Here is a 24,910-nt window from a genome sequence, read left to right on the forward strand (position 1 = left end):
CTGTTGTTAAGGCCCTTCCACAGTGTGTTATTACCTAAGTTCACAGGTCCCGCCGAGGCCTCTGAACCCCCCCGCAAGACGGGTTTCGGAGGCATGCGCCGACGAGGCCATTGACTGTAATGGTGCAAACGGAGTCACCGTGTGCTCTGTCTTGCACAATTTTCAGGAGTATATGCTTTCTGCAGGCGGACATCCAGACGCAGTGACTCCGCCCACTGCCCAGTCACTCATGGAGACTGGGGCGCACCTCTGTGATGTCACGTCAACTTCCAGTTGACCCGACATCACCGGATCTCAGTGGTTACGCAGCCCGGGGGAGGTGGGGGCGCTTGTGGGGCCACGTGATGGGGATGAGTGAACCGCAATAGTGCCGTTCAGAGGCACTATTGACCACACAAGGTTTTTGAAAAAAGCCTTCTTTATGAGCTTTACATCGATGTGGCCACTATGCTGTTTAGTGGACCACCCCTTTACTACTACTCCAGTACACCACCAATAAGTTCTATATATTGACTAGCAAAGCATTTTAGGAATTTGTGACTGTATGTTGGGCAAATTCCTCTTACAGCGCAGCCACCCACATTATAAGGGAACCTGTCAGGTGCAATATGCACGAGCAGTTCTGGGTGCATATTGCTAATCCATGCTTAACCGTCCCTGTATACACTTGCATAAAGGGATCTTTAGAAAACGTATTTCTAAAGATCTTTTATCATATGCTAATAAGGCCAGTGACTAGTCGCAAGGGTACTACTTCCCTTGGCTAGTCAGCCCCCTTAGCATATAAGCGCGTCCCTGTGGGTGTGATAACATACTAATGAATGTGCAGTGTCAGAGGTATGGTCGCTATCACCGCTCTCTGCTGCCACCACCCCCCAAAGATGGATTTCGGCTCAGTGCGCATGATCAGAAGTTCCGGACTTACAGTCATGTGCACTATGAAGCAGGGTGTACACGTCTCAGCTTCAAACTGGGGTATTGCGCATGACCGGAAGTCCAGGGACATTCTGATCATGCACACAGGGCCGAAAACCAGTAGTGTAAGCAGATGTGAGAGCGACCATGCCAGGGACGGTAGGTATTCATTAGCATGCACTTGTGGGCGTGCTAACATGATATGGGGGCCGACTAGCCAAGGGAACTAACGCCCCTGCGACTAGTCCCTTACATTATTAGCATATTATAAAGAATTTTTAGAAATACTTTTTCTAAAGATTTCTTTATCTATGCTACTAGATACGGAGACTGTTAGGCAGGGATTAGCAATATACACCCAGAACTGCTCGTGGATCTGGGTGCATATTGCATCTGACAGGTTACCTTAAAAACAAAAAAAAAACAACAAAAAAAAACACCTCCAAACACTAAACTATCTTTTATGAAAACATATTACAATAAACATCTACAGATAAAGAGGTTGTCCATCTTGTCACCCTCATCAATCATCGTTTTGTTCACATTATCAGGTACAGCAGACCAGCTTCCATTTATTTCACTAGACAAGATGCAGTTCACAAAAATGGCTGCAATAGTGTGAACAGTCGCAAACTAAAGAACTTTTCTATGGTGTTCAGTTACACAAACCAGGTATAGAAATTAAGATATTTTATTGCCTCACAGGACACTAAATAACATCTCTTAAACTGTTCAAAAACACAGTTCATTTTCATAAAAATATTACAAAACAGGCAACATTGAAGGGTTATCCCAAAACAACCATAACATCAATATTTAGCTGGCACCTCAGTAACAGCTTTTTTTTATTTTTTATTTCATGGATTTTGTTACTTTTTTACAAGCCTGACAACCTTTCATTGGTGGGCAGAACCAGCATCTTCTCTTTTAAGGTTTAGTGGTGGTCCTATGGCCAGATCTTCAAGTTACGCAACAAAAAATAGACAATATAATAGCAACTCTCAAAAAATAACAGGAACTATCCACCAACAAAAGACAGCAAAAAATACCAAAAAAATTACAGCAAATGTTATCGGAATTAAAAAATGTATAAAGTGCCAAGTAGTATAAAAAGGGTACAGGCAAAATGAACCAAACCAGGCCTTAAAATCAGAGAAAACCTTGGTCAGATACAGCAATGTAAATACTTGAAACATTATTATAGAGTACAATAATCTACATGCCATAATGCCCTGAAAATAAGCCTTACCCCCACTGACACACCACCACAACGGCAGCCACTACACAGTACCAGCACTCAGAGGAGCTGTGCACTCACCTCCCACTGGCTCCCATATGTGGACTGGGACCAAAAAAAGGCTGACCCCTCTTGCAGTCTCCTGCTGATTAAAATCACCGGTGCCAATACAATCCAATCTGATCAGAATGGTAACAAAAGAACCTCATGTTCTATTTAATTTTTTGCCTAGCGGCTTTAGATCATTATATTTTTTGGGATTTGCGATCCATGTCTTTTTCTTCATAGTGTGTCAAATCTGAGCAATGCACGCAACTCATTTATCCATACAAGAGGGGTCTTGAAGCGGCCATCACCAATAAAGGCTTTTGTACGAAGTGTTAAATTTCAGTAAGCGTGTTCAAAACTTTTTTCCATCATTTCTCATTATTACACATCTCTAAACTTATGGACATCTATGGTTTGATTTATTTCCCTGTGTGGATTGGATGGGTTGTTACTGACATCTGGTGAGAAATCCAGGTCAACAGCACATTTATAAATATTACAAAGAAAATTGGTGGCGTTTTATTCCTTTTCTCATCCACTATGTATCTACTCTATATATGCATTAGTGTGTCCCCTGTCTGTTTGTAACTGAAACACTGCCACCATGCGGTTGGATTACCATATGACATGCTAAGGAATGAAGTAATTATATATACAGTACAGACCAAAAGTTTGGACACACCTCATCTCTAGAACAACTGTTAAGAGGAGACTTCAGACCTTCATGGTAAAATAGCTGCTAGGAAACTACTGCTAAGGATAGGCAACAAGCAGCAGAGACTTGTTTGGGCTAAAGAACACAAGGAATGGACATTAGACCAGTGGAAATCTGTGCTTTTGTCTGATGAGTCCAAATTTGAGATCTTTGGATCCAACCACCGTGTCTTTGTAGAAAAGGTGAACGGATGGACTCTACATGCCTGGTTCCCACAGTGAAGCATGGAGGAGGTGGTGTGATGGTGTGGGGGTGCTTTGCTGGTGACACTGTTGGGGATTTATTCAAAATTGAAGGCATACTAAACCTGCATGCCTACCACAGCATCTTGCAGCGGCATGCTATTCCCACCGGTTTGCGTTTAGTTGGACCATCATTTATTTTTCAACAGAACAATGACCCCAAACACACCTCCAGGCTGTGTAAGGGCTATTTGACTAAGGGGTACTTCGCACACTACGACATCGCAAGCCGATGCTAGCGATGCTGAGCGAGATAGTCCCCGCCCCCGTCGCAGATGCGATATCTTGTGATAGCTGCCGTAGCGAAAATTATCGCTACGGCAGCTTCACATGTACTTACCTGCCCTGTGACGCCGCTCTGGCCGGGGACCCACCTCCTTCCTAAGGGGGCGGGTGGTGCGGCGTCACACGGCAGGCGGCCAATAGAAGCGGAGGGGCGGAGATGAGCAGGATGTAAACATCCCGCCCACCTTCTTCCTTCCGCATTGCCGATGGAGGCAGGTAAGGAGATGTTCCTCGCTCCGGCGGCTTCACACACAGCGATGTGTGCTGCCGCAGGAACGAGGAACAACATCGTAACATCGGTCCTGCCGAAATTATGGAAATGACCGACGCTACACCGATCATACGATTTCGACACTTTTGCGCTTGTTAATCGTATCAAAAACGATTTACTCACTCCGATGTCGACAGCGACGCCGGATGTGCGTCACTTTCAATTTGACCCCACCGACATCGTAGTGTGCAAAGTACCCCTAAGAAGGAGAGTGATGGGGTGCTACGGCCAGATGATCTGGTCTCCACAGTCACCAGACCTGAACCCAATCGAGATGGTTTGGGGTGAGCTGGACCGCAGAGTGAAGGCAAAAGGGCCAACAAGTGCTAAGCATCTCTGGGAACTCCTTCAAGACTGTTGGAAAACCATTTCCGGTGACTACCTCTTGAAGCTCATCAAGAGAATGCCAAGAGTGTGCAAAGTAGTAATGAAAGCAAAAGGTGGCTACTTTGAAGAACCTAGAATATAAGACATATTTTCAGTTGTTTCACACTTTTTTAAGTATTTCATTCCCCATGTTTTAATTCATAGTATCATAGTTTTTAAGGTTGAAGGGAGACTCTAAGTCCATCTAGTTCAACCCGTAGCCTAACATGTTGATCCAGAGGAAGGCAAAAAAAAAAACAATGTGGCAAACAAGTTCCAATGGGTAAAAAAAAAAATTTCTTCCTGACTCCACATCCGGCAGTCAGACTATTTCCCTGGATCAACACCCTGTCATAAAATCTAACATACATAACTGGTAATATTAATTTTTTCAAGAAAGGCGTCCAGGCTCTGCTTAAATGTTAGTAGTGAATCACTCATTACAACATCATGCGGCAGAGAGTTCCACAGTCTCAGTGCTCGTACAGTAAAGAATCCTCGTCTGTGATTATGATTAAACCTTCTTTCCTCAAGACGTAGAGGATGCCCCCGTGTTCCAGTCGCAGGCCTAGGTGTAAAGAGATCTTTGGAAAGGTCTCTGTACTGTCCCCTCATATATTTATACATTGTGATTAGATTACATTGCCCCCCTAAGCCTTAGTTTTTCCAAACTAAATAACCCCAAGTTTAATAACCTGTCTTGGTATTGCAGCCCACCCATTCCTCTAATAATCTTGGTCGCTCTTCTCTGCACCCTCTCCAGTTCAGCTATGTCCTTCTTATATATCGGTGACCAGAATTGTACACAGTATTCTAAGTGCGGTCGCACTAGTGACTTGTACAGAGGTAGAACTATATTTTTTTCATGAACACTTATACCTCTTTTAATACATAGCATTATTTTATTAGCCTTGGCAGCAGTTGCCTGACACTGTCCACTAAAGTTAAGTTTACCATCCACCCATACACCCAAGTCTTTTTCTGTGTCTGTTTTACCCAGTGTTCTACAATTAAGTATATAATTATTAATTTTATTTCCTCTACCCAAGTGCATGACCTTACATTTATCTACATTAAACTTCAATTGCCACTTCTCAGCCCAATCCTCCAATTTACATAAATCTCCCTGTAATAGAAAATGATCCTCCTCTGTATTGATTACCCTGCAGAGTTTAGTATCATCTGCAAATATTGAAATTCTACTCCGCATGCCCCCAACAAGGTCATTAATAAATATGTTGAAAAGAAGCGGGCCCAATACTGACTCCTGTTGTACCCCACTATGAACTGAGACCCAGTCCGAGTACGTACCATTAATAACCACCCTTTGTTTCCTATCACTGAGCTAGTTTTTAACCCAGTTACACATATTTTCCCCTATTCCCATTATTCTCATTTTATGTACCAACCTTATGTGTGGCACCGTATCAAAAGCTTTTGAAAAGTCCATATACACAACATCCACTGCATTTCCCTGGTCCAGGCTTGAACTTACCTCTTCATAGAAGCTGATCAAATTAGTTTGACAGGATCGATCCCTCATAAACCCATGTTGATACTCTGTCATAAGGTTATTTTTCTTGAGATACTCCAGTATAGCATCTCTCAAGAAACCCTCAAGGATTTTACCAACCGTAGAGGTTAAACTTACCGGCCTATAATTTCCCGGCTCAGTTTTTGTCCCCTTTTTGAATATTGGCACCACATTTGCTATGCGCCAGGCCTGCAGTACTGACCCTGTTATTAAGGAATCTGTGAAGATTAAAAATAATGGTCTATCTATCACAGAACTCAATTCCTGTAGTACTCTGGGGTGTATGCCATCCGGGCCCGGAAATTTGTCAACCTTAGCGATTTCAAGGCGGTGGCGTACTTCCTGCTGGGTTAAGCAGGTAATATTCAAGGGTGAATTTATGCTTTCACTGGTCATGTCATCTGCCATGGCATTTTCTTGTATAAAAACCGTAGAAAAAAAGTCATTCAGCAGGTTGGCTTTACCCTCATCCCCCTCCACCATTTCACCAAGACTATTTTTAAGGGGGCCAACACTATCGCTTTTCAGTTTTTTACTGTTTATGTAGTTAAAGAATATTTTAGGATTATTTTTACTTTCTCTCGCAATGAGTCTCTCTGTCTCAAACTTAGCTAACTTAATTTGCTTTTTTCATATTTTATTTAATTTTCTATAATTATATAATACCTCATCACTACCTACCCTCTTTAATTATTTTAAGGCTTTCTGTTTTTCTTTTATTGCTTCCGTTACAGCTCTATTTAGCCATAGGGGTTTCCTCCTATTTCTAGCATGTTTGTTCCCATAGGGTATATTTTCTGCACAAGCCCTATTCAGGATGCTCATAAAAGTCTCCCATTTGCTTTGTGTACTTTTATTACTTAGTACATCATCCCAGTTTATTGCACAAAGATCATCTCTCAACCGTTTAAAATTCAAAGTTTTGATGCCTTCAATGTGAATCTACAATTTTCAGAGTGCTGAAAATAAAGAAAACTCTTTGAATGAGGTGTGTCCAAACTTTTGGTCTGTACTGTAAATATAAATATATAATATATAATATATATTATATATATATATATATATATATATATATATATATATATATATATATATATATATATATATATATATATATATATAAAACTAAAGGGGGACTTGAGACCCAGTAGTTTTTACTGGTTTCGGATTTCATTTCACCAGCCAGGAAAAGTGGCCGTTCAGGTAGAACACAGTGTGATGTGGGCAGTACCGAGGGGTGGTTTGGGAGGAGAAAAGGAAGCTTTATCCGGCTTGGAAATTTCTATATACTAGGATTCTAATAATATTTGCTGTACTTTTTATAGAGATTTAGGTTTTTTTTATCTCTTTTGCGAGTTGGTGGACAGATCTTCACTTTAATCTGATTTTATTTAAACACATGGGTTAGCGTCTTTTGGGGAAACCGGATTAGAAATTATACCTGTTTATTTTGTACAAAATATATATATATATATATATGTATAAAAAAATTATTCAAAAGAAACTATGGAGTTCTTTCAAAATATTGATAAGAGAAAGCAAAATGAAACATAGCAACAATATTAGTGTCTTGACTGACGTGGTCCATGTGCATTAGTTAATTTGAAACCATGTCCTATTCATGTACACCCAACGCTTCTCTTTCCATCTGCTAATTCCAGAACATCCTTCATCATTTCCAATAGAAAACCTTGGTTACTTGGCTCATAAACCGCACACATGAACTGCTGTTTTCTATCTTTGCTGCAAACACCCAGACGCCTTCGTGCAGCAGATCTTATGGTGGTTTTTCTGACTACATGCTGGACTCTGTGAATGCTATAATTGTGATGTAGACCTGCTAATCGAATCCTAGCCTTCACACTGTCTTTGATGAAGTCGCCTTTCTTTGGACGGTACTTTGAAATTGCGCTGTGGAACATTTCGATGTCTCCTGGGTGACAATAGGTGAAGAGGCGTTTTAGGTCATTCTGCAAGCCTGGATTTAGCACAATTGCTCGAAGTGAGTTGTGGGCAGCACTTCCCCAGTGAAGCCATATCCTCCGCCGATGTGGTTGTTCGATAGCATCGTGCTCACAACGGTGGTATAATTTGTTGCCAGACCAAGAATGCTCATTTGTGGTATGGTTTATGAGAGAGTTCCACTTTTCGAGAAGAAGTTCTGGATTGTTATCGCATGTGCTAGCAGACCACCACAGGTGATCTCGAACAGCACTCACCCATGCACTTAGGTCAGCACAGTATTTTTTTTTGCTCGCAGAAAGAACCTTTGCCCCTATGGATCTGGCCACATGCCACACATCAAACTGGTGGACTACACTGGTACAATCATTTTTGATCAGCTTTCTAATGCCAGCACATTTGTCAGTACATACAATTTTGATGCAGATATTTTTTTTCTGAAGTTTCTCCAAGGCTTTCTGAAATGCCTCTTTCTCCAAATGGGCAGAGGTGATGCCTGGCCGCATCTGCTCAATCTGAAAGTTAAGGATTTTCTTAGTGGATGCATCCATTAGGGTGTACAGACAATATCTGGCATTGCGGCCTGGGGCATCACATTGTCCATCGCCAACTATACATATAGAAGAGTTGCCCAAAACTGACAGATTTTTGGCTTGGTCCTTCTTCCAATAGTGTTGTACTGTTGGGAATATATATTTTCTTTGATACTTGTGGTAGGTGGACTTTCTAATGCATTCAAGGCCCATAAAGTAGAACAAATTATGAACCTGCCTAAAGGTGGAACCACTAAATAAAATTGATGCTGAAAGAGCGAGGTTTCCTACAGGCATGCTGCCTTTTTTGGGTTGGCTTTCCCATAAATGTGTACGGTGGTTGTCTGCACAGGTGACATATACACTTACAAAGGTTCCCACTCTTTTTTTAAAGATTTTGATGATAGGCTTTCCACAGGGGCCAGGCCACTTGCAGGACACCATGTTGATTAAGGTATCTAGACATGACTCAGAAACAATATATTTTCTTTCTGTCATGAAAGTTCCATTCATACCGTCTGGATCCACACTGATGTCCGGTTTCTGGTGGGCATCATTAATTTCAGCAAGTGTTGAAGCTTCTAAAAAATCTGAGGCTTTGCATGTGGGTTTAAGCTCTTTTTGAGAACTGTAACTTTGTGGTGATCCAATGCTAGGGCTCTTTTCCACAACAGGATCCTGCAAACTGATTCCTTTTTCTACTGGAGGGGAGGGTGTAGTCTTTGATTGGCGGGTAGCTGAACGAGAATCATGAGGTGGTGCCACGTTGCCACCTTGTGCATGTGTTTTTGCATTGGAAACAATACTGGCATTTGGTGTTTTTCCATCATTAGCTTTAAGTTTGATTTTTTTCCTGCTAAAGGGCAAATTACACTGAGTTTTCTTGCGATAAGTCTTTATTTTATGTTCTACGGCAACTGACCTGGTGTTCATTTTTGGATCGGTTTGTGTGGATCTGTCCCACTTTATAATAACTGATTCGGTGTTAACCCCAACAGATACAGCTTTCGGAATACGCAGTGACTGTTGCCCGCAATGTTCACAAAAACCAAGTGGTGCCAGGTGACCATCTCTGTCCACTTTGCGTCTCTTTCGAGCAGGAATTTTTCCATTGGGCCCTAAACTACTAGCTGGAAAACTGGGATGATGAAAAATGGTGGGGACAGCATCCTTCCTCAAAATCTTCCGCCATCCATCCAAATGCGTGTAACATTCAGGAGCAAAGTGTTTGGAGCATAGTCTGTAGCTGTCAGTTTTTTTACCCTCATAAACCTTATTTACAAACTCTTCCAGATCTCCAAAATCTTGACCTGTCTGAATCAGCCATGCCCTTATCATGTTCTTGTCTTTTGGAAAAACATGAACGATGACTCCATGCTCTTTTTGGCGACCGCCTGATGGACATCCATTCACAATACAAACCGGCATCCTGCAAAGCAAAAAAGAAAAATCAACTTAGATGTTTCCTTGAGAACTAGATCATAAAACTATTAGGCCACGTGTACACATTGAGTATTTGGTGAGTTTTTTACCTCAGTATTTGTAAGACAAAGCCAGGAGTGGGACAATCAGAGGAAAAGTATAATGGAAGCACGGCTTAGGCTAGTTTCACACTTGCGTTGAACAGCATCCGTTGCATTGCGTTGTGTAACAGATGCAACGGATGTGTTGCATATAGTGGCACAAAGGATGCAACGGATGCTGCAAAACAACGGAATCCGTTTTGATTCTTTTTACAGTTTTACCGGCGGCAGACTATTGTGAACGATCAGCTGATCGCTCCCAGTAACCGGCCGCCGGGTGATAAGCTGATCGCTCCCAGTAACCGGCCGCCGGGTGATCAGCTGAGCGCTGTCACTTGCTGGCCGCCGGGTGATCAGCTGAGCGCTGTCACTTGCCGGCGGCCGGGCATGCCAGTGGGCGGGCGCTCAGCTGAGTGCTGTCACTTGCCGGCGGCCAGACATGCCGGAGGGCGGGCGCTCAGCCGAGTGCTGTCACTTGCCGGCGGCCAGACATGCCGGCGGGCGGGCGCTCAGCTGAGCGCTGTCACTTGCCGGCGGCCGGGCCACCGCGAGCCAAAATAAAGTTTGTGATTTAAAAAAAAAAAAAAAAAAAGAAGAAGAAGAACAACATGCGCAGTGAAATCCAGAGGATTCCGCTGCTCAAAACAACGTTACATGTTGCGTTCCTCCCGCTGGGCGGAAGCAACGGAGCGTCGCCCAGCGGAAGCAACGCAGGTCCTTTTGGTACAATCCGTCAACCATACAAGTCTATGGGAAACAGCGGAATCCGTTAACGGATTCCGCTGTATTCCAAAAGGGCGGATTGTAACGGAAGGAAAACAACGCAAGTGTGAAAGTACCCTTATAAATCCAGGAGGTACAAATCTCAACAAATACTCAACGTATCCACGTGGCCTTTGATACGTCATCTGAGAGTGGCATGGTGTATGGGCAGACACCCAATTAAAGCAATGTATCACTTTCTGGGCCAAGTGTCTTTTTTTTTTATAAAAGTACTGGTAATCTGCTGAAGATCTACCAGTTCTCTGGATACTGAGCTTTTTATAACCCCACCTACACCACTGAATGAAAGCTTTTGTTTACACTGTGCATAGACAGAAAGCTCCCAAATCTGTGTGGATATGGTTTTACAGAGCTCATAAATATGGAAGACTACCTGGCAACAGGTTTGCTAGTCCTCTTGTCTTAATCGCCTGCAGATAAAACAGTTATTTTATCAAAAGTATAGTAAGCACCCCAGTAAGTGACACATCACTGAAATCAGGGTCTCTGTCGTTACATTATTTTGCTCTCAGATGGGATACCAAAAACCTGGTGACAGATTCCCTTTAAATATAAGCCATTCTCTCCTAAGAAACAAGTTGTTTATTCAAGTGCTTCTACCAAAGTTGTGTAACAAGTAATGTATGGTCGCCAATACAGCTCGTCACTTAGCTTTGCCAGACACTTAAAAGGCAAAATGTCAAGAGTGAGAGGAATGCATAATCTGTCGGAATATCACAAGTGGATAACTAATACATGTGCTGTAATAATGACACAAAACTCTATTAACTCCTTTACAACCTATGATGTACAGCAGGGTTCCCCAACTCCAGTCCTCCAGGGCCGCCAACAGTGCATGTTTTCAGGATTTCCTTAGCATTGCATGGGTGTTGGAATCATCAACTGTGCAAGTGATTAAATTATCACCTGTGCAATACTAAGAAAACCCTGAAAACATGCACTGTTGGCGGCCCTGGAGGACTGGAATTGGGGACCCATGATGTACAGTATCGCCATCGCAGACTCCCATCTGTCCTCAGTTAAGCAATCACAGGGAACCAAGGGATTACTACGGCTGCAGCTGAAGGCAACTGTATCTGTCATGGAAGTCTAGCTGTGAACCTGGGCTTCATGTTCATGGGAGGACTGCAGATTCATTATATACTACACTATTTTAGTGTGAGCGATCAAATTCAGGTTCCCAAGGAGACTAGAAAAATAAATAAGTGTAAAAAAATGAAACAAAAACTATATAAATGCTTCATATATATATATATATATATATATATATATATATTTTATACACACACACACCAGACCAAAACTTTGGACACACCTCGTTCAATGAGTTTTCTTTATTTTCATGACTCAGAAAATTGTAGATTCACATTGAAGCCATCAAAACTATGAATTAAAACATGTGGAATGAAATACTTAAAAGAGTGTGAAACAACTGAAAATATGTCTTATATTCTAGGTTCTTCAAAGTAGCCACCTTTTGCTTTGATTACTGCTTTGCACACTCTTGGCATTCTCTTAATGAGCTTCAAGAGGTAGTCACCGGAAATGGTTTTCCAACAGTCTTGAAGGAGTTCCCAGAAATGCTTAGCACTTGTTGGCTCTTTTGCCTTCACGCTGCGGTCCAGCTCACCCCAAACCATCTCGATTGGGTTCAGGTCTGGTGACTGTGGAGGCCAGGTCATCTGGCGTAGCACCCAATCACTCTCCTTCTTAGCCAAATAGCCCTTACACAGCCTGGAGGTGTGTTTGGGGGTCATTGTCCTGTTGAAAAATAAATGATAGTCCAACTAAACACAAACCGGATGGAATAGCATGCCGCTGCAAGATGCTTTTTTTCAATTTTGAATAAATCTCCAATAGTGTCACCAGCAAAGCACCCCCACACCATCACACCTCCTCCTCCATGCTTCACGGTGGGAACCAGCCATGTAGAGTTCATCCGTTCACCTTTTCTACAAAGACATGGTGGTTGGATCCAAAGATCTCAAATTTGGACTCATCAGACCAAAGCACAGATTTCCACTGCTCTAATGTCCATTCCTTGTGTTCTTTAGCTCAAACTAGTCTCTTCTGCTTGTTGCCTGTCTTTAGCAGTAGTTTCCTAGCAGCTATTTTACCATGAAGGCCTGCTGCACAAAGTCTTCTCTTAACAGTTGTTCTAGAGATGAGAAGGTGTGTCCAAACTTTTGGTCTGTACTCCAACACACACACACACACACACACACACACACACACACACTAGTTGTACTACCCGGCTTCGCCCGGGTTAATAACTGCTGTTACCAAAATAGAATGTATTAACAAAAATGTATTCTGCACACAAAAACCACAAAACAAATACCGTAGATAGAAATGTAATTATTAAATTGTTGCCTATATTAACCAATCAGAGCTCAGATTAATTAACTGTAGCAAAATAGAAGCTGAGCTGTGATTGGTTGCTATTGGCAGCCTGATAAATCTCCAGGCAACAGAAAGCCCTCTCCCTGACAGTATATATTAGCTCACACATACACATAATAGACAGGTCATGTGACTCACAGGTGCCGTATTTCCTATATGGTTTGGCTGCTTATTAATCAGATTTTTATTTTTGAAGGATAATACCAGACTTGTGTGTGTTTTAGGGCGATTATGTGGCGAGGTTGGTGTATGTGTGGAGAGATGTGTGCTGAGGGTGGTATATGTGCTCAAGCACGTGGTAGTGTGTGGCGCCTTGTGTGTGTGTGTTCATATTCCAGAGTGTGGTGAGTATCCCATGTCGGGGCCCCACCTTAGCAACTGTACGGTATATACTCTTTGGCGCCATCGCTTTAAGTCCCCCTTGTTCACATCTGACAGCTGTCAATTTGCCCCCAACACTTTTCGTTTCACTTTTTCCCCATTATGTAGATAGGGGCAAAATTGATTGGTAAATTGGAACGCGCGGGGTTAAAATTTCGCCTCACAACATAGCACCCAGCGCTGCCCGGGATAGTAACTGTATCTCTGTTTCTCTTTCCCTGTCTATCTCTGTCTCTTTCCCTCTCTGTCTCTTTCCCTCTCTGTCTCTTTCCCTCTCTGTCTCTTTCCCTCTCTGTCTCTTTCCCTCTCTGTCTCTTTCCCTCTCTGTCTCTTTGTCTGTGTCTGTCTCTTTCCCTGTCTGTGTCTGTCTCTTTCTCTGGCTGCATTGTGACACGCCAACATTTAATTTAAGGGCATGGCTGCGCATTCTTCTGAAGTTCTGGCTGCACTGTGGCTCCCACCTCCATTCGCTTTAATGGAGGCAGGTTTTTTGGCGAATAACTGTAAAGAGCGGGGTTAAAATTTCCCCTCGAAACATAGCCTATGACGCTCTCTGGGTCCAGATGTGTGAGTGTGCAAAATTTTGTGGCTGTGGCTGCGACAGGGCAGATGCCAATCTCGGACATACACACACACACACACGTACATACACACATTCAGCTTATATATTAGATATAAATGCACACATTTAGCATTGTCATGTCCAAATAAGTCCAATCAAAATATAAAATTAAGCAAACTGCAAACTGGAATGCAACTGCCGAACTTCACCAAAATATGCTACAAAAAGCAATTCATGTGTCATATGTACCCCTAAGATGCGATCAATAAAAATGTCAATAGATGAGAGAAAAAAAACAAGCCTTAAAGGGAACCAACCATCAGGAATTTCGTATATAAAGTAAAGCCAGTGCTATACTGGTGCTAGGATGCTGAATGTGAGCATGGCTTGTGTTCTGAGATTGGAGGTTTTATTTTAGAAATATGTGCAAGTAACAGTCCAGCAATGCACTGCTATTTGATTGACAGGTGCAACAGGAAGGGAATATGTGGGTCGGGTTTTGCTATCTATTCCAGCCCCTCTCAGCGTGCCAGGTCTTCCTCCCCCTGTTACTAAGTTTCATGCTCAGTTTGCACCTGTTCACAATACAAAGTTAGAAAGTGCCATCAGTCTTTTTCTTAGATTCTAAGGAATGCAATTTGACACTGCCAGCCTCAGAGAAATTGACTTTTTCAGTCTTTTTCTCAAATTATTCTGTCAATCTCATGGTGGTCCAGGACAAATTTGTACACCCAACAATTTATATCCCAAATTCCTGCTTCATCATTTTCTAATTGAACCCCCGTAAACAGCACTTTGCTGGCTGCCAGCCTTTTAAACCTGCACTTGCACGCAGCACTCTCTGCTGACTGCTGTGCATGAAAGTTCATATGTGGGCGGAGCGAGTGCGTAATGTGCTCCTAGCCCACAGATGGAGAAGAGGAGCAGCACCAGCCAGCGTCCCCCGCTGCTGTCTGACCCCCCCCCCCAGGGCAGTATGTTCCCCCCAGCCCAGTAAAGTGTATGCACCCCCCGCCCAATAAAGTGTATGCCCACCTAGTGCGGTGTATGCCCTCCCCCCATAGCTGTATGCCCCCCCATTTCCCCTGTGTCAGTGTGCATTGTGAGCAGCCAGGTCTATGAAAGTGACGGCCACCATGCCTCTATGTGTATATGTTTGTGCGCGGGCATGTCTGTGTTTGCATAGGGCCCACTGAGACTCTTTCGCCCAGGGCCCACGATAACTTGGAGCCAGCCCTGCCCGTAGATGCGGCAGCAATGAGGTTTTGGGGCCTTGTGTTTCACAAAGGGTTAGTGAAGAAGCCAGAAGTTTGGCAATATTGGAGAGCAGATATTTTATACAACACGCCAGTCTTCTGCATGTGTATGCCCCAGACACGCTTTGAGGCCACTGTCAAATTTTTGCATCACAACGATAATGCACAGTATTCACCCCGAGATGACCCCAACTTTGACCGAATTTTCAGACTTAGGCTAGGTCAGTGATAATTTCAGAAACAAATTTGCTGAGGTGAACATTCCCCAAAGGGACATCTGTGTGGATAAGTTCCTAATAGAGCTGATCGAACTCCCCAAAAACCGGGACCGGCGGATCACTGCCAGATTTAAAAATAAGTTCAATCCGCTCCGGAATCCGGTGCCCATATAAGTCAATGGGCACTAGAATCCGGAGATTAAAACCATCTGTGGAGGGGATATGGGGGCAGGAGCGCGCGCGGTCTACTCACCGAGGCGGTGTCATGGCGGCAAACTCCTTCGGGTCACGCTTTTACCTTCCGAAGGCGACAATTCAATATTCACTACTTTTCCCGCCCACCGGCGCGTGTAATTGGTTGCAGTTAAACGCACCCCCACCCTCAGTAGCAGCGTGTCACCTGACTGCAACCAATCACAGGCGGCAGGACGGCTGGTGGGTGGGGAAAGCAGTGCAAGTGTCTGCGGGTCAGTATCGTGGTAAAAAATAAACAAACAAATAAAACAAAATCGGCAGCACAGATATAGCCCGAGGCTGCAGCCCCAGATGTCGGGCTGTATCTATGCTGTGTATCCAGTGCCCACAGTCACATGTGCGAGGCTTTGCCGGGTGATGCCATGGCAGACTCTCGCGAGTCCCTCGCAAGTGTGATTCCGGTCTATGAGAAATCGCATGCGGCTTTTTTTTTTACTTAAGTAAATAAAAAAAAATAAAAAACGACGTGCGGTCCCCTCCAATTTTCATCCCCAGCCAAGAGAACACCGACTGGGAGCTGGTATTCTCAGCCAGCAGCCGCCCAGTATTGCCGCATCTATGTTTGATACAGAGCTCCCTACTCTGTCAAGTTTCTGGATGAAGACTCCTGGGGCTCAGACCTTTTGTTGTCATACACAAAAACATACAATCCCGATGCGATACCAACTCTTCCAAATGGCCTAATGCAGTGACAATCGGGGTAATAAGGAGTTAATAGCAGCGCACAGCTGCTACTAAGCCCTAGGTTTGTGATTGCACAGGCGTCTGAGATACCTGCATCACAAACTTGTAACTTACAGTAAATAAACACACACACAGAAAAATCCTTTACTTGTAATAAAGTAAAAAACGCACCCTCCTTCACCACTTTATTAACCCCCAGCACAGCCCTCCAAGTCCGGCGTAATCCACACGAGGTCCCACGCCACTTCAGCTCTGCTATATCTGAATATCAGAGAGAGACCATAGAGAACGACCACTCACTGTGAGCTCCAGAGAATGAATGAGCTGCGCAATGAGCGGTGACGTCACTCAGGTCATTTGCGATCACAGCTGGAGATTCCCACGGTCCTTCATCTGTGATCGCAGGTAACCCGATCTCAGGTGGAGGTCACTGAGTTCACAGACCTGCATCTCCTAGTAGAAAATCACATTTTTTTTGTCCAAGAGATGCAAATTTGGTGCTGAAATTTTTACACCATATTCCTGCATCCAATCTACAGCTCCTGGCAAAGAAACGTATTTTTTTACGCTTTTTTTCGCGTTTTTTTTCCAGTGGTTTATTGCCAGGAGGTGTACAATTGGTGCTGAAATCGTCTGCACCAAATTTCCACCTGCTGGCACAAAAAATTTTGGACCAAGGGATCCAAATTTGGTGCTGAAATTTTGACACCATATTCCTGCATCCAATCTACACCTCCTGGCAAAAAAACCGCGGTGTTTTGACGCATTTTTTTTGCTGTGGGGTTTTTTTTTCGCGATTTTTGCCGCTTTTTTTTTGCCAGGAGGTGCACATTTGGTATTGAAATATGCATATGAAATATGTGAATATGCATGGCTTTCCCTGCCCACCATCTGTAACAGTGTCAGTGATTTGTTTACATCACAGCAGCATCTGTGTCACTATCATCCTGTAAAAGTAAATAAAACAATTGGTGCAGGGTTTCTCGCTCATGGGAGTTGCCCCATAGAGTAATATTGGGATGAGCAGAATGCGATTTTTTTATTGCATTCCACTTGCACCGTTTTTCTCGCCATGTGTCCTAGGCCTAATATTTGGAATTGAGGAAGGAGGGAGCCAAAACTTTGAGGATTTTGTTTTAATTAATAAATTGGCGAGAAAGATTTTCATTGATCTAATGTCCAGTCCTTGTCTTCTTGACCCAAACAATTCTCATTTTCCTGTTCACGGTCCTCATTAGAAGCTTCTTTGCCGCAATTCTACCATAAAGATTGAGGAGTCTAAGGTGTAACATATTCTGGTTTGTTGTTACACATTTTACTCCTTGCTTCTTTATGTGTTCCTTCGTGGCTTTGCTACCTACAGTCTGAATCTTTAATGTGCACACTACAATAACAAGGAAAACCAAGGTGTGCAAACATTTTACCAGTAATGCGGGCATCACACGAGACGATCTATCGTGCGATATGTCGTTGGGGGTCACGGTTTTCGTGACGCACATCCGGCATCGCTTGCGACGTCGTCCCGTGTGACACCTATGAGCGTCTGTAAACTATCGCAAATCGGTTACCAATCGCGAATTGTGTACAGGTCGCTCATTTTTAAAAATTCGTTTATTCTACTTTGCGCCGGTTGTTCACCGTATCCGGGGTAGCACATGCCGCTCTGTGTGACACCACGGGAACGATGAACACAGCTTACCTGCGGCCGCCGGCAATGCTGAAGGAAGGAGGTGGGCGGGATGTTACGTCCCGCTCATCTCCGCCCCTCCGCTTCTATTGGCCGGCTGCTGTGTGACGTCGCACGTCCCTCCCCCTTCAGGAAGTGGATGTTCGCCGCCCACAGCGACGTCGCTCAGCAGGTAAGTACGTGTGACGGGGGTTAACGACTTTGTGTGCCACGGGCAACTAATTGCCCGGGACGCACAAACGACAAGGGCGGGTACGATCGTACCGTGTGACGCCCGCATAATGCATCTCATCTACATTGAGGATTCCAGCAAAACAGTCCCATAATTATGTCATCTAAATTTTGTTCCTCTATGCTACTATTAAGGTGTAGATGTACACATATGATCACAGAATTAACCTGAACCCCAAAAGAGGAATTCAAATTTTCCACAAAAAATTACAGAAAATTTCACAGCAACGAAAAGGCAACAATGCTTACCTGCCCAGGCCATAGAATCTAATGCAGTAACAGGATGCAGCAAAACCCCTTAATAAAGAAGGAGGCAACAGGTGCAAAACCCTGATGGAGCAACCACTCATACACTGCCAATCCATGGAGAGCTTGCCACTAAGCTCTAGATTAGTAATGGGGAGGGTCTATGAGAACCCCTTCCATTACTAATCTGTAAGTGAAAAACCCCTCACAAAAAGAAAATCGTTGTTATGTATTCTTTTTCAAATAAAGAACATTCTTTCTCCTCTTTATTAACCCAAAAAACACCCAGTTCTGACATAAGCCATACGAGGTCCCACGACGATTCCAGCTCTGCTACATACTGAACGCACAGCGCGTGGGCACAGAATATGTCCACATGCTGTGTGCTTCAGGCAGAGAATGATTATGCCACAGCGATGAGCAGTGACTTGACTCAGTTTATTTGCGGTCTCAGCTGTGACCTCAGGTGACCTCATTAAACTCAGTGACCTCACCTCAGTTGAGGTCACTGAGTTCACAGACCTGCATCTCCTTGCAGAAAGCTCTGTTTATTCGCCAAGAGATGCAGATTTGGTGCTGAAATGAATACACCACATTTCTGCACCAAATCTACATCTACTGGCAAAATATCGTATCAACACACAATGTGGCTTTGACATGACAGTGATGCGATGGTATCAAAACTGAGGTGGGGGGGACTGCATGCCGTTCTTTTTAAAATTATTGACATAATGGAGAAAAAAAAAAAATGCTGCATTGTGGTTCCTCTTATTTTGATACATTGTCAAGGTAACAGCCGGCTTGTGTCTGCAGTCTGTAGCCGTATGCTTTATCATGGCTGGGTATCTTAATAAGGGAGTACCCTACGCTAATTTGTTTATTTTTACACCAACATAGACAAGCACACAACATCTGGAATTGCAGGCAGTCAGACACGCTGCCACACAGGGTGGGGGTGCGGTCTGACTGCAACCAATCACAGACACCGGGACTGCAACTGGGCGGGGGAAGCAGTGCATATGCATGAGGTTAATGAGCAGCCCCGGAAGTACCGATACAGCCACGCGGGAGACTGCTTTTCCCCTTTTTTTAATTACCCAAGTTGCCCGATCCAGATTATTATTTGGAGTTCCCTGAGAACTCCGGACCCGTGGTCAGGTACTTTTGAAACCTCCTGTATTATATAACAGACAGACACAAGGGATGCATCAGTCTACTCCTCCTGTGTGATAACAGGCAGCCACAAGGGGTGGACCACAGTCTACTCCTCCTGTGTGATAACAGGCAGACACAAGAAGTGCACAGTCTACACTCCTGTATTATATAACAAGCAGACACAAGGGGTGCACCGCAGTCTACTCCTCCTGTGTAATAACAAGCAGCCACAAGGGGTACACCGCAGTCTACTCCTCCTGTATTACGAGGCCAGTACGCCACAGTCTACTCCTCCTGTGTGATAACAGGCAGACACAAGAAGTGCACACAGTCTACACTCCTGTATTATATAACAAGCAGACACAAGGGGTGCACCGCAGTCTACTCCTCCTGTGTAATAACAGACAGACACAAGGGGTACACCGCAGTCGACTCCTCCTGTGTGATAACAGGCAGCCACAAGGGGTACATCAGTGTACTCCTCCTGTGTGAGGACAGGTAGCCACAAGGGGTGCACCACAGTCTACTCCTCATGTATTATATAACAAGCAGACACAAGGGGTACACCAGTCTTCTCCTCCTGTATTAGGAGGCCAGTACACCACAGTCTACTCCTCCTGTGTGATAACAGGCAGCCACAAGGGGTACACCACAGTCTACTCCTCCTGTGTGAAAGCAAGCAGCCACAAGGGGTACACCACAGTCTACTCCTCCTGTGTGAAAACAGGCAGCCACAAGGGGTACACCACAGTCTACTCCTCCTGTGTGAAAGCAAGCAGCCACAAGGGGTACACCACAGTCTACTCCTCCTGTGTGAAAACAGGCAGCCACAAGGGGTACACCACAGTTTACTCCTCCTGTGTGATAACAAGCAGCCACAAGGGGTACACCACAGTCTACTCCTCCTGTGTGATAACAAGCAGCCACAAGGGGTACACCACAGTCTACTCCTCCTGTGTGAAAGCAAGCAGCCACAAGGGGTACACCACAGTCTACTCCTCCTGTGTGAAAACAGGCAGCCACAAGGGGTACACCACAGTCTACTCCTCCTGTGTGAAAACAGGCAGCCACAAGGGGTACACCACAGTCTACTCCTCCTGTATTACGAGGCCAGTACGCCACAGTCTACTCCTCCTGTGTGATAACAGGCAGACACAAGAAGTGCACACAGTCTACACTCCTGTATTATATAACAAGCAGACACAAGGGGTGCACCGCAGTCTACTCCTCCTGTGTAATAAGCAGACACAAGGGGTACACCACAGTCTACTCCTCCTGTGTGATAATAGGCAGCGACAAGGAGTGCACTGCAGTCTACTCCTCCTGTGTGAGGACAGGCAGACACAAGGGGTGCACCAGTCTACTCCTCCTGTGTGATAACAGGCAGCCACAAGGGGTACACGACAGTCTACTCCTCCTGTGTGCGGACAGGCAGACACAAGGGGTACACGACAGTCTACTCCTCCTGTGTGAGGACAGGCAGACACAAGGGGTACACAACAGTCTACTCCTCCTGTGTGAGGACAGGCAGACACGACAGTCTACTCCTCCTGTGTGAGGACAGGCAGACACAAGGGGTACAACAGTCTACTCCTCATGTATTATATAACAAGCAGACACAAGGGGTACAACAGTCTACTCCTCATGTATTATATAACAAGCAGACACAAGGGGTGCACCGCAGTCTACTCCTCCTGTGTAATAAGCAGACACAAGGGGTACACCACAGTCTACTCCTCCTGTGTGATAATAGGCAGCGACAAGGAGTGCACTGCAGTCTACTCCTCCTGTGTGAGGACAGGCAGACACAAGGGGTGCACCAGTCTACTCCTCCTGTGTGATAACAGGCAGCCACAAGGGGTACACGACAGTCTACTCCTCCTGTGTGAGGACAGGCAGACACAAGGGGTACACGACAGTCTACTCCTCCTGTGTGAGGACAGGCAGACACAAGGGGTACACAACAGTCTACTCCTCCTGTGTGAGGACAGGCAGACACGACAGTCTACTCCTCCTGTGTGAGGACAGGCAGACACAAGGGGTACAACAGTCTACTCCTCATGTATTATATAACAAGCAGACACAAGGGGTACAACAGTCTACTCCTCATGTATTATATAACAAGCAGACACAAGGGGTGCACCGCAGTCTACTCCTCCTGTGTAATAAGCAGACACAAGGGGTACACCACAGTCTACTCCTCCTGTGTGATAATAGGCAGCGACAAGGAGTGCACTGCAGTCTACTCCTCCTGTGTGAGGACAGGCAGACACAAGGGGTGCACCAGTCTACTCCTCCTGTGTGATAACAGGCAGCCACAAGGGGTACACGACAGTCTACTCCTCCTGTGTGAGGACAGGCAGACACAAGGGGTACACGACAGTCTACTCCTCCTGTGTGAGGACAGGCAGACACAAGGGGTACACAACAGTCTACTCCTCCTGTGTGAGGACAGGCAGACACGACAGTCTACTCCTCCTGTGTGAGGACAGGCAGACACAAGGGGTACAACAGTCTACTCCTCATGTATTATATAACAAGCAGACACAAGGGGTACAACAGTCTACTCCTCATGTATTATATAACAAGCAGACACAAGGGGTGCACCGCAGTCTACTCCTCCTGTGTAATAAGCAGACACAAGGGGTACACCACAGTCTACTCCTCCTGTGTGATAATAGGCAGCAACAAGGAGTGCACTGCAGTCTACTCCTCCTGTGTGAGGACAGGCAGACACAAGGGGTGCACCAGTCTACTCCTCCTGTGTGATAACAGGCAGCCACAAGGGGTACACGACAGTCTACTCCTCCTGTGTGAGGACAGGCAGACACAAGGGGTACACGACAGTCTACTCCTCCTGTGTGAGGACAGGCAGACACAAGGGGTACACAACAGTCTACTCCTCCTGTGTGAGGACAGGCAGACACGACAGTCTACTCCTCCTGTGTGAGGACAGGCAGACACAAGGGGTACAACAGTCTACTCCTCATGTATTATATAACAAGCAGACACAAGGGGTACAACAGTCTTCTCCTCCAGGAGGCCAGTACACCACAGTCGTCTACTCCTGTGTGATAACAGGCAGCCACAAGGGGTACACCACAGTCTACTCCTCCTGTATTACGAGGCCAGTACACCACAGTCTACTCCTCCTGTGTGATAACAAGCAGCCACAAGGGGTACACCACAGTCTACTCCTCCTGTGTGATAACAAGCAGCCACAAGGGGTACACCACAGTCTACTCCTCCTGTGTGATAACAAGCAGCCACAAGGGGTACACCAGTCTACTCCTCCTGTGTGATAACAAGCAGCCACAAGGGGTACACCACAGTCTACTCCTCCTGTATTACGAGGCCAGTACACCACAGTCTACTCCTCCTGTGTGATACCAGGCAGCCACAAGGGGTACACCACAGTCTACTCCTCCTGTATTACGAGGCCAGTACACCACAGTCTACTCCTCCTGCATTATAACGACCTGCAGACAGGTGAGCATTCCCTAATTTGCTCTGCATATATTGTAATTAACTGTATTCCTGCCATTACCTGAAATACTTCCTCACTGTGTCGACTCCTAACTTGTTACCCGGAAGCTAATGTCCGTCCATCGTAGTCTGATGACGTCACATCCAGACAGTGCAGACTCCGCCCTCTATGGCTGGTCTGCTCCCCCGGGAATCTGCCAGTGAGGGGATCCCAGCGAAGGATACAGCCTATGCTGCAGCGATACGTGCGCCATTTTGTTGTAGCCTGTCACTACTGGCTGCCCACAGCTCCCAGGCTTGTTCCACTTCCTGGTGACTGGTGAGCAGCAGATGTGCCGGCACGTGGCTGATAGGAGAAGCAGCCTCCTGTGTGACATCCGCACACATCTGTGTTCTGGAGATCTCACCCATGTGTTTAGTCTACGCAGTGAAATAGTATAGGAGCAGTGTGTATATAGTATAGTGTGTATTCCCTGTCCCTTACACTGGGGCGGTAAAACCAAGAATATGTTTGGCAAAGAATAAGTCCCACACCATTAAATCAGTTCTATTCTTTTAGTTCGGAGCAGAGAGATAGTATGTGACGAGGGATATAGAGCTGCGCAACCTCACAAATTGCAGGTTAAATCAACAAGAGAAGGTGGCGCTCACCAACCCATAATAATAATATTTATTTATTTATATAGCGCTATTAATTCCACAGCGCTTTACATACATTGGCAACACTGTCCCCATTGGGGCTCACAATCTATCAGTATGTTTTTGGAGTGTGGGAGGAAACCAGAGTACCCGGAGGAAAGCCACGCAAACACAGGGAGAACATACAAACTCCTTGCAGATGTTGTCGTTAGTGGGACTAGAACCCAGTACCCCAGCGCTGCAAGACTGCAGTGCTAACCACTGAGCCACCGTGCTGCCCTTGATTAATTTCTCAGTAAGTAGATGAATGAAGGCGGTGTGTTGGACAATGGCTAAATGGCACACAACTGCACCTTGAACGGGTCCTGGTCCAAAACACTACATCGACTTTTTACTGAGAAATGAATAAAGGGTTTTATGGAGTGGTGAGCGCCACCTTTTTCCTTCTTTTTCTTGTCCACTAATATGTTTGTTTTTAACACTGGTCAGCACCATTTTCTTTGCGATTCCTGCCTCTGTTTGGTAGCTACATTGTGACCACTGATCCATCTTCTAAGACCCGCAACACACATCCGTTTTTTTTGTACGTGTGCGGTACGTATTTGCACGTACCGGAGACACGTACACACGGAGACCCATGTTATTCAATGGTACATGGCACACACACGTAAAATCACACGGAACGTGTGTCCGTGTGATAAGCATGTGTGTGCGCTTTTCTGCACGGACGACATGTCCGTTTTTGGCCGGCAGCACGCAGGCACGGACCTGCTTTAGTCTATGGGTCCATGCCTGCACGGACCGCACACGGAGTATGTCCGTGTTCAGCACGTTTCGTGCGTGTGCGTTTTTACACTAGCGATCTTATTTTTATTTTTTTTTAAATTAAATTCAGTATACTTACCTTTTTTTCTACTGTTCTCAGTCATACTTACATTGATGCTCGTTTTTTTTCTTCCCCCGGCTCATACCGCTCCCCGATCACCAGCGCGCCGGGGAACAGCTGTGCAGAGAATACGCGGCAACAATTACTTTGAATATGCCAGCCGCTCATTAAATAATCTTGTATTCCCTGCTTTCCCCACCCACAGACGCCTGTGATTGGTTGCAGTCAGACACGCCCCCCACGCTGAATGACAGGTGTCTCACTGCACCCAATCACAGCAGCCGGTGGGCGTGTCTATACTGTGCAGTAAAATAAATAAATAAATAAATGATTAAAAAAAAAGGCGTGCGGTGCCCCCCAATTTTAATACCAGCCAGATAAAGCCATACGGCTGAAGGCTGGTATTC

At 45.1% G+C, this 24,910-nt stretch overlaps 2 protein-coding genes across 2 annotated transcripts in view; one reads left to right on the forward strand and one right to left on the reverse strand.

The window, feature by feature from the left end:
• LOC142312743 (uncharacterized) overlaps nucleotides 1-24,910 on the forward strand; it is a 206,591-nt gene that overhangs the window by 132,004 nt on the left and 49,677 nt on the right. The gene's annotated exons all lie outside the window — the stretch shown is intronic.
• LOC142311248 (uncharacterized) lies at nucleotides 6,751-23,156 on the reverse strand. Its single transcript, XM_075349476.1, has 2 exons — nucleotides 23,040-23,156; nucleotides 6,751-9,537 (listed from the first exon to the last, which is right to left on the reverse strand). The coding sequence occupies exon 2, from the start codon at nucleotides 9,534-9,536 to the stop codon at nucleotides 7,233-7,235; it is 2,304 nt and encodes a 767-aa protein (XP_075205591.1). The 5' UTR covers nucleotide 9,537; nucleotides 23,040-23,156; the 3' UTR covers nucleotides 6,751-7,232.

The sequence above is a fragment of the Anomaloglossus baeobatrachus genome, chromosome 5, assembly GCF_048569485.1.
Source record: "Anomaloglossus baeobatrachus isolate aAnoBae1 chromosome 5, aAnoBae1.hap1, whole genome shotgun sequence".
Lineage (NCBI taxonomy): Eukaryota > Metazoa > Chordata > Amphibia > Anura > Aromobatidae > Anomaloglossus > Anomaloglossus baeobatrachus.

Coding starts and splice junctions, on each gene's coding strand:
- LOC142311248 (XM_075349476.1), bottom strand. CDS start 9,536: ATGCCGGTTTGTATTGTGAATGGATGTCCATCAGGCGGTCGCCAAAAA.